General features: G+C 38.5%; 1 protein-coding gene across 1 annotated transcript in view; it reads right to left on the reverse strand.

Annotated features, from left to right (window-relative positions):
* ZFR (zinc finger RNA binding protein) overlaps nucleotides 1–14,663 on the reverse strand; it is a 45,821-nt gene that overhangs the window by 27,674 nt on the left and 3,484 nt on the right. The window contains exon 2 of the mRNA XM_009318435.1: nucleotides 1,461–1,743. Coding sequence (XP_009316710.1) covers nucleotides 1,461–1,743 — 283 coding nt within the window. The remainder of the gene's footprint in view (nucleotides 1–1,460; nucleotides 1,744–14,663) is intronic.

Below are 14,663 nucleotides of genomic sequence, written 5' to 3' on the forward strand. Positions count from 1 at the left end.
TTTCCCTACCAAATTATTTTTGTTACTAAAAAGCAACTACTCACTAGTTTTTCATGACTCTATCAGATTACATTTCTGTAAAATATGACGCGAAAAACCACCACAGATCTCCACAAAATGTGAATTTCTACAAACCACAATAAATTCACAAGTTCACAAACATGACCCCTATACTGGCTTTAAAAAGCCCATCATTAACAGTACTTTCCTTGGTTATATTTTTTAGAGTATGACAGTAATACTTTTAAAGCCTTCTTTACTTTTTGGTGTATCAACTAGTCCATTAGGAACCATATCTAGTCTATAATGGCAAGGCAAGTAGCCCATTCAACACCTCTAGAACTCAGGAGACGGCTAGTCAGCTTAGAAGGGGAGGGCCTGGAAGCCACTATATGTATGTACATATATTCTCTCATGCTCACCATATTTATGGTAAAGCATAAAAAGTTGATCAACTGAGGGGTAGCAAGGCATGAACTACTATAGCTGAAATGTACTAATGTATAAAAATTCTTTTTATTTCCAAGAAATATAACAATAAAATCTCTTTTCCATCCAACCTGTGTAAACTGGAATTATTTTTATTTAGTTTACGGGACTCTCTTTTCTGTCCAAATGCATCTAACAACTGACCTCGTAATTATGAGTACACCTGCTACTGGAAAGCCTCCTATGTTACGATTCATTACCATATGTAACAAATTATAAAAGCTGTACGAAAGAATTGAAAACATGCAGCAATAGTATCGTACTTTTAAACATACCAAAATACTAATTAGAATCTAGATAATGCCTTGATAAGTTTAGGACTAAAAAGTTAAAAAATTATTACAAGACATATACTGTTTCAACATCCAAGATGAAAACAGACAAACAGTTCCCTTTTGTAGAAGCCTGTGGTCACACAAGGTTAGGCAGTGATCTCATAAAGGATACCCAAAACTACCCAGAGTAGTTCCTCTCCTAGGACAATGTTCTATCCTCATATGTTTGATACTAGAACTCCTGTGGCACCCAGGAACTTGACAAGGGAACTATTTCCACCTCCACTTAAAATTTTTATCAGAACAGTTTTTTCAGCTACATCAGTTCCATGACCCAGTTTACCGCATGCCACTCGAACATTTAAACTAGCTGAGACAAGACGGTACTACTCTTTTCAGCAGTAGTTTCACAAAATCACTTGGAGGTAAACGTCAGTTCATTGCTTATTGTGTGAATGTCTAAATCTTAGCTCCTGCAGTACTAGTGCTGATAATCCTCCATACAGGCCATATGAGACTGCAGTCACTTCACATTCTATCAGTTTTCACTACTAAGTAATTTGAGTTGTACCCAAACTGTGATTCGCAGAAGAAAAAAATATAAATATCATCACATTCTCTTATCCAAACAGGCCTCCTCCTTTTAACGTATCATTTAAAAATCATACAACAGAAGTAATTTTTTTCAGAACCCACCTGGTAATTCTGCGTAGTGACAGGAGGTGGTGGTGGTGGAGCTTCTTGTTGCCTCTGTGTATAACCATAATCTGTAGCTGTGTGCGCTGTAGGATAGCCTCCATATGCAGCAGCTGTTGCAGCAGCTGCAACAGCTACGGGAGCAGGCCTGGCTACTGCAACTGTAGCTGCTGCTGGAGCATAGGCTGCAGTAACTGTGTGCGCAGCGACTGGTGCCTGGTGGACAGTGTAGCTAGCAACTGTAGTTGGATGGGAATAGGCTACACCCGAAGCTGGCTGCTGGCTATATTAGAAAAAGACAGTAAGTAAATAACTAGATTAATCCAACATACCAAGCTAATGCCTACACATTTCAAAATCACAGATTTGATTAATATTTGTCTGTTCTACAAACAGACCTGGAGCAGCCATCTATCTGTGCATACACTTTAATGGCTTTTACTACCTCTCTTCCACCTCCATTAAAAAGGCTCTATCATTTTTAAGTTTCTGTGGATGCACACATCATCCAGGTGATGACTTTCTTAGTAAGGGGGACCTTTGTGTTGTTTTTTTCCAAGCAGTGTAACACAAGCCTTTCATTCAAAATAATACAGAAGTCTTAAACTGTTATCTTTTCATGACGGACAAGTTTTTAAATGCTTTAGTAGTTCTTCAATAAAACTGACATAACTGTCAAATTGAGAAAAATACTACTTTTCCATGAGAGCTCATTACTGACTTGCACTTGCATGAAGTTTTTCAGTAAACCATATGAGATTATAAAGACTTCTGTGAAAATTAGCTCAGAACTCTTACATTTAAGGCAGAGGCACTTTAAATACACACCTCTGATAGGGGACTTCTCCCACAAAAGTTTAGATTTATAAAAGCTGGCCCCACTCGCTTGTACAGAAGTCCACTGCCTCACAACATGAAGCATCAGAAGAACACACAGTCAGATAGAGCAAGAAGACTGCTACCAGAGCTCTGGCAATCTTCCAGGCACATGCTGAGACTAATCTGCCTCTCTAAAATTTGCAGGTAGGACATTAATATGTGGCTATTTACTAAGAATGAGTAAATATTAACAGCAGAAATAAAAAATGATGGCTTCAAAGGTTTAATTATTTGAACAGAAACTAGTATTATTGTCCTATATTGATGTGTAACTCTGCATTACGATTAGGAGCTTAGAATAGTTATTTTGATTTTTTAAACAAATAAAGTGAATGGGGCAAAATATCACTATCTGGAACAATGATATGAAGTGGGGATTGAGTGATTATTCTGAATTTTTTAGTACACTTCCTGCACTGTTGTTCAATAATACTTAAGAATCTCTATAGGGTGTCACATCTCCATAGCACTATTAAAAGATAATTCAAAACCAACTCCATGCTTATCAAGGAGGTAGTGTCCCCTATTTTTCAGAAGAAAATAGAAAAATGAAATCTCACTTGAAGCAAACATACTCAGTGCAACAACGGAACTGCAGTATGGTTAATGCTCAAAACCAAAAGTTACAGTATTTTTTCCTAAAGACTGCAATATTCTCTCTGACATAACTACCAGAAGCAAAAGCACTTTTTAACTATACGTACTATTATTTTTGCAAAAGACATTTCCATAACTTCCTTGGGTTTAGTAATTTTTATTTATTTATTTATTTTATCATTTTAATTACAGCAGAACCCATTAACTTCAACATATTAAAAAAAACATTCTTATAGCAGAAACAGAGAAAATTTTATTACTATTGGACTTCCATGCCTGGACTCCACCTTCTTCTCATCGTAGACCCCTGACTGCTTAAAAGACCACTTGCATTCCATCCAAATTTAATTCATTTGTGATTTGTACTCACAATTATGTTTCATTTTATTTTCAATTTCTTAGCATAACAGTGGAAGGAAAAGACCTAAAAGACTTTGGTGTAGCTCCCACCACTGCTTGAAACAATTCCTCCTACTTGACATACACAGGAAGATTCTCTGTTTTGTCAGTTTAAGGTGAGAAACAGGACTCCACCAGAAAATTCAGGAAGACTATTTTATGATGGTAAAAGTGACTGAGAGTCTATAAAATCAGGCTGCATTATCTACATAACAGTACGGAAGTGTAAAATATTCACAAATTCTGAGGTAATCATTATCATATGTATCTACTAAAAACACATTAAATTGAGAAAACAGACAGCAGACTGTTTAACTCAGACTGCAGTTGAACACATCAGCAGTCCAATGCTGCCAAGAAGGAAAGTCTTGCTCCACCCCTATCCTCACTCTTATTCTTCCCTCCTCCCATACACCCAACCCGGCTATGCCATCCTATTCCATCCCTGGTGCTAGTTCTGCTACTTGTCAAGCTATTCAGTGCACTGATTTAACTCATTAATGTGGCAGAAAACGATGAGAGTTTTTTTTGCTGGGCTTGTTTTCTAACATGGTAGAAATGTTAGAAACATTGAAGCTTACAAAATAAGTCTGCTGAGTGCCAGAACCCGCATAAGTTATACACAGGGCAACAAGGAAAAAAAATGGGAAGAGAAAGAAGAATAGGGACTTGTGCAGGAAGCATTAACTTGGCTCTTCCAAGTTTCATGAAACCGTGCTAAAGTTACTATTACAAAATACGATACAGTGCTCACAACATACTATGAAGTAACAGTGCCAGTTTATCAAAGAAAATGCTTTTGTTCTCAGAATATATATGATTAAAGCTACCTGACAGTTTTCAGTATTTAATATTGTGAAGAAATTATGATCATTATCAGCAGGACTATTAACAACATTCTGGTACAGACAGTTTCATTTCTTCCGTGCTATTTTTGTATCGAAATTCCTTATCATGGTATAGAATTAACAGCCCCAATCATTCGATTTCTAAGGCTAATACAGTTCTATGACCACGTTTACTTTAGCAAACCTGTTCCCCTTGCTTCTGCAACATCATGCAGAGCTAGTGATCGAGTTTGCAAGACTGCAAGAAAAATATTCTAGAATTGACTGCTTCTTCCTTTTTAAAAGTTATGTTACATTATGTTACAGAAATTCATGTGACATCTTTTCTAAATTTATGACATTCCTTTTTCTCCCCATGGTCTTACTGAAAACCTTTTAACGTTAAGATGACCACACATTTTCCTGTAATTAACTTACATAAAAAGATTTTTGTGCCAACTTCTTCATTTAACTTACAAGAGTTTTTATCCTTGTTTGATGATTAGTGCCTCACCACATTTGGTGAGATGAACTTACCTCCTCCTAGATTATTTTGCCAGACTCCCTATTCCACTGTCTTTCTTGTAGTTCATCTGTGCACCTATCCTAGTATTATCTATTCTTCTTTCTTGACTACAGATGGCAAGAACTGTATGCATCATTTCAGATGAAGTTTCAGCTGTGCTACCCGCTCTGCTCCAGACAGTGCTTTCTTTCCAAAGTCTAGCTTCCTCAGAGTAGCTTCTTGTAAAGTTACCTGTGTGTTGACAATATTTTCCTTGCATCAAATATCATGACATACCATACTAATATAAATACTAAGTAAGACTCAGAACCAATCCCTAGGGAACTCCACTGCAATTATTCCTATTTGATAATCTCTCTTCGAATTCTACTAACCACCTCTACCAGCTCCTTCTCTACAATTCATCGCTACCTTAAGTAATGATTTTCCATACTGCACCACATCAAGTATTTCAACTTAGTCCCAGTAAATAAGATTCCATAAGATTTAGGCACGTCATCAAGTTATTAGAGCAACAATGAAATACAGTATGTCAGCTGAGCTATGGTAACAAACCACATGTGTGTTCTTCACCACAACAAAGAAAGTAATTCAGTTTAGCTTAATCCCCCAACACAGTGGGAAAAAGTTGAACCAAATTACTCTGTATGTTCTATGGGCTAAAGACTAACAGGTACTGCAGCACAGCAGACAGAGAAGCTAACTCATCGACCTGGTAACTTAGGCAGTTTTCTTTGCAGATCAATTCTTCTCTTCCCCAAAATAAAGTCTAACGTCCTTATTAGCATTTTTCAGTTCAAGGAATTCCAGCTCTCCTCATATGAAAAGATACTCAGTCCAATTGGCTTTATTAACTAGGTGGAGCTTAAAAATCACAGAGTAATTTAGGCTGAAACAAAGGTTTGGAGGTCATCTGTTTCAACCCAGTGCTCAAAGCATGGCTAATTTTGAAGTTACATTAGGCTTCTCAGGGCTTTCTCCAGTCAGGTTCCGAACTTCTCCAAGCATGGAGATAGCAGGACTGCTCTAGACAACCTGTTCCAGTGTTTGAGCACCCCCACTGTCAAGAATTTTTTCCTTATAAAAGCTTCAGTTTCAAAAGAAAATGAGCTCTAGACCAACATTTACATAAGACAATCCCAGTTTGTGACCATTCAATTCAATGTAACTTCACATTACAATTCTTAGTGTTTTAATTTACTATCAAAATAAACATCATTTCTTGATTTAAGAAGCTACGGGTGAAGGACTCAGCAGCTTCAAATCGTACTCTGCTGTATCGCTATTATATTAACTCTCCCGCCAGAAATTTTCATTAATAAAGATTATATTTTATTCATACCACACCCATTTCTTTAGCTGATCATAATAATAACAACAGTGCTTCCCCACCAAGCTGACTGTAATTTCTATTTTCTAGGAACAACACACATTCTTCAATGCTCATCTTCCAGCTCAGATTTCTATTTCACTGCGTTTTCACTATCCCAGCCAGAGCCAGTTTACAGTCTACATGTTGCACTCAATTGTTCTGCTCCAGGTTCTGCAGAGGTATGTTTCAGTCAACTACAGGTCATTTCCAGCACCTTACCTAATGTGTTTTGTCTCTCCCTACCTGCTTTAAACTGCTACATGCATATTGCTATTTCCCCATGGTCTTTGCTTCCTCCTCCCAAATAAGGTTGCTTCTATTCAAAAGTTTTACACTCCAGTGTATACCTAGCTTGCCCTCATCTTCCACAGCCTAGCTAAGTAACCTCAAGATTGAGAGAATTAATTCTTTATTCATAATTACTGTATTACAGTGCATGAGAGAAGTATTTTCTGTAAAACACCTTTGCGTCAAATCTTCAAATAACACCTATTCTAATTTCTGCTGACACTTATGATGGGAAATACTAATCTTTCTGATACATTAGTATCAGAACAAGTGCCACGTATTATGAAATACCACTATGATATTAAACCTCCTAGATAAGACTGACTGCAGTGAGCTGTGACCGTGTATCTTTCTCCACACTAATCTCCAGTTCCGTGTCAATCTGATTTTCTGGGGGTAAGGGGTCACACTGGCTCACAGTCTTGCAGAATTCACCCTAGAGCAAAGGCCACAGCAAAAATTAGCCTTGTCCACATTGCCGTCTGGTGTATGAAACTCCTTTGACTAAGTGAAAGTCAGGTGCATGTTTTGCCCTGATACTTTGCAAGCTGGACATAAGACTAACACTGCAGCTGCTTTCATGGTATCACCATTTGATATTGCTGTATACACTCAGAACTGTGATTCTGAAACAGTAAAACATGCAAAAATCTTTTTCTCATTTGCAAAGTCTCCATTCCAAAACACTGAGGCATCAGAGTTACGAAGATCTCCTTGCCCAATTCTACACCACAAAATCAATTAAGCTATAGTATAGCTTTAAAAAAAAGTGTAATTCTAGGTAGACACTTAGCCAGGAAAATTCCAGCCTGAACACTTACATTTGGCCAAGTTGTATTAAAATACCACCAACAAAAAGTCCACACCCTGAGAACAAGCTCTCAAAACAGAAGGTGTTAGCCATCACTACTCCATATTAGTTACTAAAATAACTAGATTAATTTCGTAATTCTGTTGGTAATTTTTATTCCCCTTATCAAAAAACAAAATATTCAAGGAGCAATTAAAAACCTTTTCTGAACTGCACACAGATCTTCAACAAGGAAACTGTAACAGTGTTTTTGATACAGAAAAAGAAATATGGACTTCCAAAGTGAAAAAAACCTGGCAGCACACTTAGAATTATTAAGTCAGAAGCTGGCTAGGAGGTAGAAATTGCTGTTAATTGCTATTAATCAATAGCAATTAATGAAGTATTGGTGTCCACTTAGCAAAACACTGCTCTCCAGTTCCAAAACTGCACAGGTTTGTCTAACTTAAACAGCTATATAATGTAGGTTTGTAAACGAGCAACACTCACAAAAAAAGCTTAGATGAGAACTTGTGTTATAACTATTAGACCTAATACAGCAGAACCCTCACTTGCTAGTTACTTTTATATAGCAGCACTGACAGAAGGTCTGGATTTCCTGTGATGTATCAGCCCAAGAATGACAGAGAATTAAGAGCAATTAAGAAACAAATACTGAATTCTCTTCTGTAGAACACTTGGCTTGTGTCCTTTTTCATTTCCAGCTATTGGCCTTCCCTAGTAAAAAAGTGCTGAGGTAAAAAGTAAGTTGAAAGTAGAAAGTTTTATTTATTTTTTTGCATGTTAACAATATCAAGAAAATACAACACTTTGATATAATGCTATCTATTTTGCCAGGTAATAACTTCAGATGACTTAACATTGTAAGATATTTTATTTTCCACATTAAGATATTTGTGGAATAAGTCATGTGTTAAGAAACTTAATAAGGTATCTGTAGCAATTACTGTCAGAGGAATACATTTTCAAGAAAATGTAGTCTATTTCCATATAAGATATATAGCACGTAAAAGGTTCCCTATAAGCCTTGCTTTTCATCACATTGACTGATTCAATTTAAAAACAAAAATGAATTGTAACTCATACATGTAAGCCGAAGAAAAACAAAAATGCTGATCTCCAGTGCATCTCCGTACTAATAACCAACACACACACACACTAATGCTGCTGCTATTCCAGCTCTGTTTAGGGAGCTGAACACTGAAAACTCTCTTTCTAGAGGGAAAGAACATCTTAAGTTTTTTAGTTTTCTGAAGAGTGCTATATTGATACAGAATTAAGATCAGGACTAAAATCAATTTTGTCTCTATCCAAACCACAAGCTTCCTCAGAAATTACAACTTCTAAAACATATTTCTTGCAGGTTTTTCTTCATTTAAAGAAGTGATTTTCAGGCTAGCTTAGCACAACATTTAAGCTACTCTTAAAGTAATTTTTAAAATACAAATATCTTGAACTAAAAAAACCCACTAGTTAAGACTTATTTATTGAATTCTAACTTTTAAGAACATTTGAACATTTTAGCATTAAGGAAACCATATTTGTTGAGACTTAACCGCCAGATTTCTCAAAGTTTCATATATTATTCTATTAGTAGCAGCATAGCAAATAATACAGTTTTGCAGTTTTTCTTTCAGGGATATGAAGACTGAAATAAGTATGATCTAACTCTATAAAAACTGAAAGCAGCACTAGAATCTGCTGTTTCTTCAGATCCTAACCTAGGAAGAGGCACTACTGAATAACTGGCCAGATGAAGTTTCAGGTGTGTTAATGGGACCTGGGCAGAGCAAAGTAAAAACAAAATAATTTAAAAAAAAAAATGAAATCAAGGTAGCTTTTTTCCTCCTTAACACACAATAAACAGCATAAAATGGTGAAATGAAATATCACACTACAGTAAGTTGTACTTTAGAAGTGACTTCACTTCTGTTTTTCTAGAGCCTGTCACTCACTACAGGCACAAAATTTCGAGGAAGACTGAACATATCTTTTTAGAACTTCAATGAAAATTATTTCCTATTATTACAATTTTGTGAACAAATTAAATTTCAGCAGCTCCTAGTAACGTATTCTATGGTTTAACTACATAAGGCCTAAAAAAGACAGTTCTTTGTAGCAATTTTGAGTTTCCCTTCCTCTTCCTTGTTTCTAAAAACATCCTTGCATCATTCCATTACAAACAAAAAATAGATTGCTACTAGATAGCTAAACCATATACTACCAATAACTCACTTCAAAGATTAATATCCTCTTGTTTTCAATACACCCTTACTGCTTTGTTAATCTTCACATTTAGTCTCACAACTTGATTTAAATCCAAATTCTGCAATGTTTTCTTCACTGTACATCACAACATAACTGCAAGTGTCTGTAACAGTGACGCAATATATGCTCTGTATCTACCTCCCTTTACTCAGTTGCACACAGTGGACAGCTCATTGCCTATGCTGCTTTCTTCGTTATCAAAACACTGACTTTATTCAAGTGTAGCCAACAGCCATGTTGACAACGATAACACACAAGACAAAAAGAACTGAGCTTGAGATGTTACATCTGCCTGAAAAAGTACCAACTACTAACATTCTCCCTGTAAAAAGCACAGAACCAAAGAATGTCTGAGGTTGGCAGGGACCTCTGGAAGTCATCTGAGGGTCCAATCCCACTCAAGCAGGGCCACCTACAGCCAGTTGCCCAGGATCGTGTCCAGACAGCTTTTTAATATCTCCAAAGATGGAGACTCCACAACTTCCCTGGGCAACCTGTGCCAGGGCTCAGTCACCCTCACAGTAAAAAAGTGTTTCCCTATGTTCAGAGGGAACGTCCTGTGTTTCGCTTTGTGCCCATTGCCTCTGGTCCTGTCACTGGGAACCACTGAAAAAAGCCCGCCTCTGTCCTCTTTGCACCCTTCCTTCGGGTATTTATACCCGTTAAGAAGATCCTCCCTCAACCTTCTCTTCTCTAGGCTAGACAGTCCCAGGTCTCTCAGCCTTTCCTCGTGGGAGAGATGCTTCAGTCCCCTCGTCATCTTTGTGGCTCTTTGTTGGACTCTCTCCAGTATGTCCATGTCTCTCTCGTACTGGGGAGCCCAGAACTGGGGACAGGGCTCCAGCTGTGGCCTCAGCAGTGCTGAGTTAGAGAGGAAGGATCACCCCCCTCGACCTGCTGGCAATACTTCTGCTAATGCAGCCCAGGATGCCAGTCGCCTTCTTTGCTGCAAGGGCACATTACTGGCTCACGTTCAACTTGGTGTCCGCCAGGACCCCCGGGTCCTTTTCTGTCAAGCTGCTTTCCAGCTGGGTGGCCGCCAGCATATACTGGTGCACGGGGTTGTTCCGCGCTGGCTACAGAACTTTGCACTTCCCCTTGTCGAACTTCATGAGATTCCTATCGGCCCATTTCTCCAGCCCGTTGAGGTCCCTCTGGATGGCAGCACAACCCTCTGGCATATCAGCCACTCTTCCCAGTTTGTGTCATCAGCAAACTTGTGGAGGGTACACTCTGCCCCATCATCCAGATCATTAATGAAGGTGTTAAACAGAAAAAATGCTAGAATTGGCAAGTTCTCTATAAAAGGAAAGAAACTTCACTAGTATGGAAAATTGTATTCAATTCTTAAAACATTCTGTATTTCCTGCCTTAAGCTACTACTTTGCTTTTCTAGTACCAATAACGCAACTATACTTTAACCTACCATTGTTGCATTTTAGTAGCAGACAAAATTTTACACATAATTTAACAGCCCAGAGTTAAGCCTATAACCATCAATCCATTTTGAGGTTGCAACTACAAAGGACTTAACTATACCATTAACAGAAAACCTTCCCCAAGTGCTCAGTTCCTAAAGACATGAGCCTGCTGCAAATTTCAGCTAGTTGGCAGACTTCCCTCCTAAAAATGACAAAGGCTCCTCTGATTAGTGAGGCACCTTTCCTCCCCAATTACCACCACCTCCTCTGTCTGCCCATCATTAGTCAACTGCAATGCTGGCATACAGCCCATGTTAACAAACCCAGAGCCCCTTATTGCCTTTCTAATGTTGGCATACCTCCTTTGAGAATGGGACCTCACTGATTTGAAAGTAAGTCTACCAAAACCTTTTTACGAACAGCAGTAGCTTACTGGAGTCTTCCTGTGTATATTAAGTGAGCTGGAACAGCATGGTTAGGATAGCACTTAAGACTAACATCAGCTGAACAAAAGGGAATCAGCACCACGCAGCTCTATCACATTCAATGAAGTCTCTTTTGCTAAAAATGCATATGCGTTAAGATGTGATGCAACTCAAGACAGCATGGGCATAAAATTTGCAGAAAGCAAACACTTGGAGTTTTTATACTATGATAAAACTATGATTACTTTCATTCCCCATGCATTTTAGAATGGGGTGCATATAACACAATACTGTAAGATGAATAAATGTTTTTCTTAACATAAGTTCAAGTCTAGTAGTACATTTTCACCTCAGAAGAAGCCATAAGTCCTACTCAGTATTGTCCTTGTCTTCCTGTTGTCCACCAGTACAGGTCTCAATTACGTTTAGTGATACTTTAAGCTTGGGCTAGTAGGCCTGTGTGAATTACAGCCCTAACGTCTCTGAAAGACTGAATACTTTTGAAACCAGTATCTAGTTGAAGAAGAGGTAACTGGGACAGACACTGAAGACGAAAGTAAAGTTAATTAGAAGTACTAGCAAATGTTAAAAAATCACTCCACCCCAAACAATTCTCAACAGCCAACTTATCCATCCACAGCATTTCACCTTCCTTTGCTGTTCTGCACCAGTCTCGAATATCCTGTAACATCGTGCACTGCACCTGAATTCCAAACCAGCTATAATTGCAAGAGTTCACTTCCATATGGCTGCCTAGAAGACTGCATCTTAACCTAAACTTACAGGCACTGTGGTCTGTTCTGGACTTGAACTGCTAAGATTGCCTTTATCTGTGAAGGCACGCCACACTTAGTAATATTCACACTACTTGAAGGCAATTCAAAGTTAACAAATCACTCCTAACTACCCAAGAATGTCCCATCTGTGTCCTGTCTCATTAGAGCAGGGACAAGGTATGAATATCACTAGGATGAGACTCAGACACTTAAAGATTCTTTATCTTCTTAACAGAAACCAAAATCTTAACACAAGGTTAATTAAATGAGACTACCACATTTGCACACTTCTCTGCCCAAACATTTCTCAATGCCCCTCTCTTTCCACCAGCATCCCCACATTTCAACCAGCCAACTTTAGAATAAAAGCATAACTATGCCTCTCTCCAGCACTGAATCAAGAATGCCCATATATTTACACATGAAAAACAAGCCAAAATTAGGTTGGTCGTTTCAAACTGAATAGACACACAGTGGTTCAGGTGACCTACAGAACACAGACACACACAAAGAAAAGAGGACTAGTATCACCAAATTCCACATTTATTTCAAGCTCCTAAACAGATGGATTAACACAGTTACTTAAATACATAACAGATAAAGTTTGCATTGCATGCAGGTTTGTAACCTTAGGCTCTAATACCACCACTAGCAGAAAGCACAAATTGTAAAGGTATTGCAGTATTCCAAGAAATTTCCTGTATTGGTATTTGCATTATCTAATGCTTCTCTCATTAAGTCATGATATTATTACTGGGTAGTGCACACAAAGAATTTTGAATGAGCGGGGCAGCAGGAAATTTTACGCAGTAACAACACCGAAAGGAACAAGAATGCTTCTAATCCATTATTTACAGGTTTAAAGGGCACTTAGCTCTTTTGCTGCCTTTGATTAAATATGAAACAAATTAAGATTTCAAATGTATTTATGAAAACTAGTATTTATGAACTAATAGAGACATCTATTCCCTTTCTTATCTAGTCAATTCAGGGAACTATACTGCTTACGCTGTTACAACAGTAAATACTTTATCAACTCCTGCACACACTACTCATGAATTTCCCAAATCCAAGATCTAACACCTGAGCAGCTACCAATCTGGCCCTTATAACTGCTTCAAATATCAGCATTGAATGTTAATACTATATTCCCTGGACAAATTTTAATTTATCCTTCGTGTGAAGGATGAGAGTACTTAAATGATCCACCATGGCCACACATAAACTACAATCACAGGAAGACACACTGATTTCTATACCAATAATAGCTTCATTGTCTTTTCAGGTGTTGATTTAAAGATGCTATTTCCTTGAACCCAGTAGTTCTAAAACATTATCCCTTCACTACTATTAATGCAAATTAGAATACTGTCATTTTGAGAAACTGGAATTCCAACAGGGTTTATACTGGCCTCCAACAAGTCTAGAATTAAATACAGAAAACCTTTATTATAAGCATCTTTCAAATATCACTTAATCAGTACAGCAGATTTTCTCCTTTGAGTCCTCTGAGTGGGAGGACCATGACTACAGGAACAGTGACTTTCCATTTGTGCACAACTGAAATTGTAAGGGACCAGCTGTATCAGCTGAATGTTCACAAGTCCATGGGGCCTGATGGGATTCATCCCAGAGTACTAAAAGAGCTAGCGGATGTTACAGCAGGAGCCCTCTCGATCATCTACCAAATGTCTTGGGAGTCTGGGAAGGTCCCTGCTGACTGGAAGCTAGCCAATGTTACTCCAGTTTACAAGGACTTGAGAGAAGACCCAGGAAACTACAGAACTGTTAGTCCAGCCTCAGTTCCTGGAAAAATTATGGAGAAGATCATACTGAAAGGTATTTGAAGAACAATGCAATCATCAGGCACAGTTAACATGGGTTCACAAAGGGAAAGTCTCATTTAACTAATTTGATATCCTTCCATGATAAGATCACCCGCCTAGTGGATGAAGGGAAGGCTGTGGATGTAGTTTTTCTGGATTTTAGTAAGGCTTTTGATAACTGTCCCTCACAGCATCCTTCTCGACAAATTGTCCAACTGTGGGATGAGTGGGTTCACGGTGTGCTGGGTGAAGAACTGGCTGGACAGCAGGGCTCAAAGGGTTGTAGTGAATGGGGCCAGCGGTGTTCCTCAAGGCTTGATTCTAGGGCCAGTTCTGTTCAGTATTTTATTCAATGATCTGGATGCAGGAGCTGAATGCACCATTAGCAAGTTTGCTGATGATACCAAATTGGGAGGTGTTGCTGACTCTCTTGAGGGACAAGAGGCCTTGCAGAGGGATTGTCCTGGTTTTGGCTGGGATAGAGTTAATTTTCTTCCTGGTAGCTGGTACAGTGCTGTGTTTTGGATTTAGGATGAGAACAATGTTGATAACACACTGATGTTTCAGTCGTTGCTAAGCAGTGCTTACACTAGTCAAGGACTTTTCAGCTTCCCATGCTCTACTGACTGAGAAGGCTGCACAAGGAGGTGCACAAGGAGCTGGGAGGGGGCACAGCCAGGACAGCTGACCCAAACTGGCCAAAGGGATATTCCATACCACATGGTGTCATGCCCAGTACATAAACTGGGGGAAAGCTGGCTGGGCATCGGTTGGCAGGTGGTGAGCAA

Source organism: Pygoscelis adeliae, unplaced genomic scaffold (genome assembly GCF_000699105.1).
Source record: "Pygoscelis adeliae isolate BGI_AS28 unplaced genomic scaffold, ASM69910v1 Scaffold272, whole genome shotgun sequence".
Lineage (NCBI taxonomy): Eukaryota > Metazoa > Chordata > Aves > Sphenisciformes > Spheniscidae > Pygoscelis > Pygoscelis adeliae.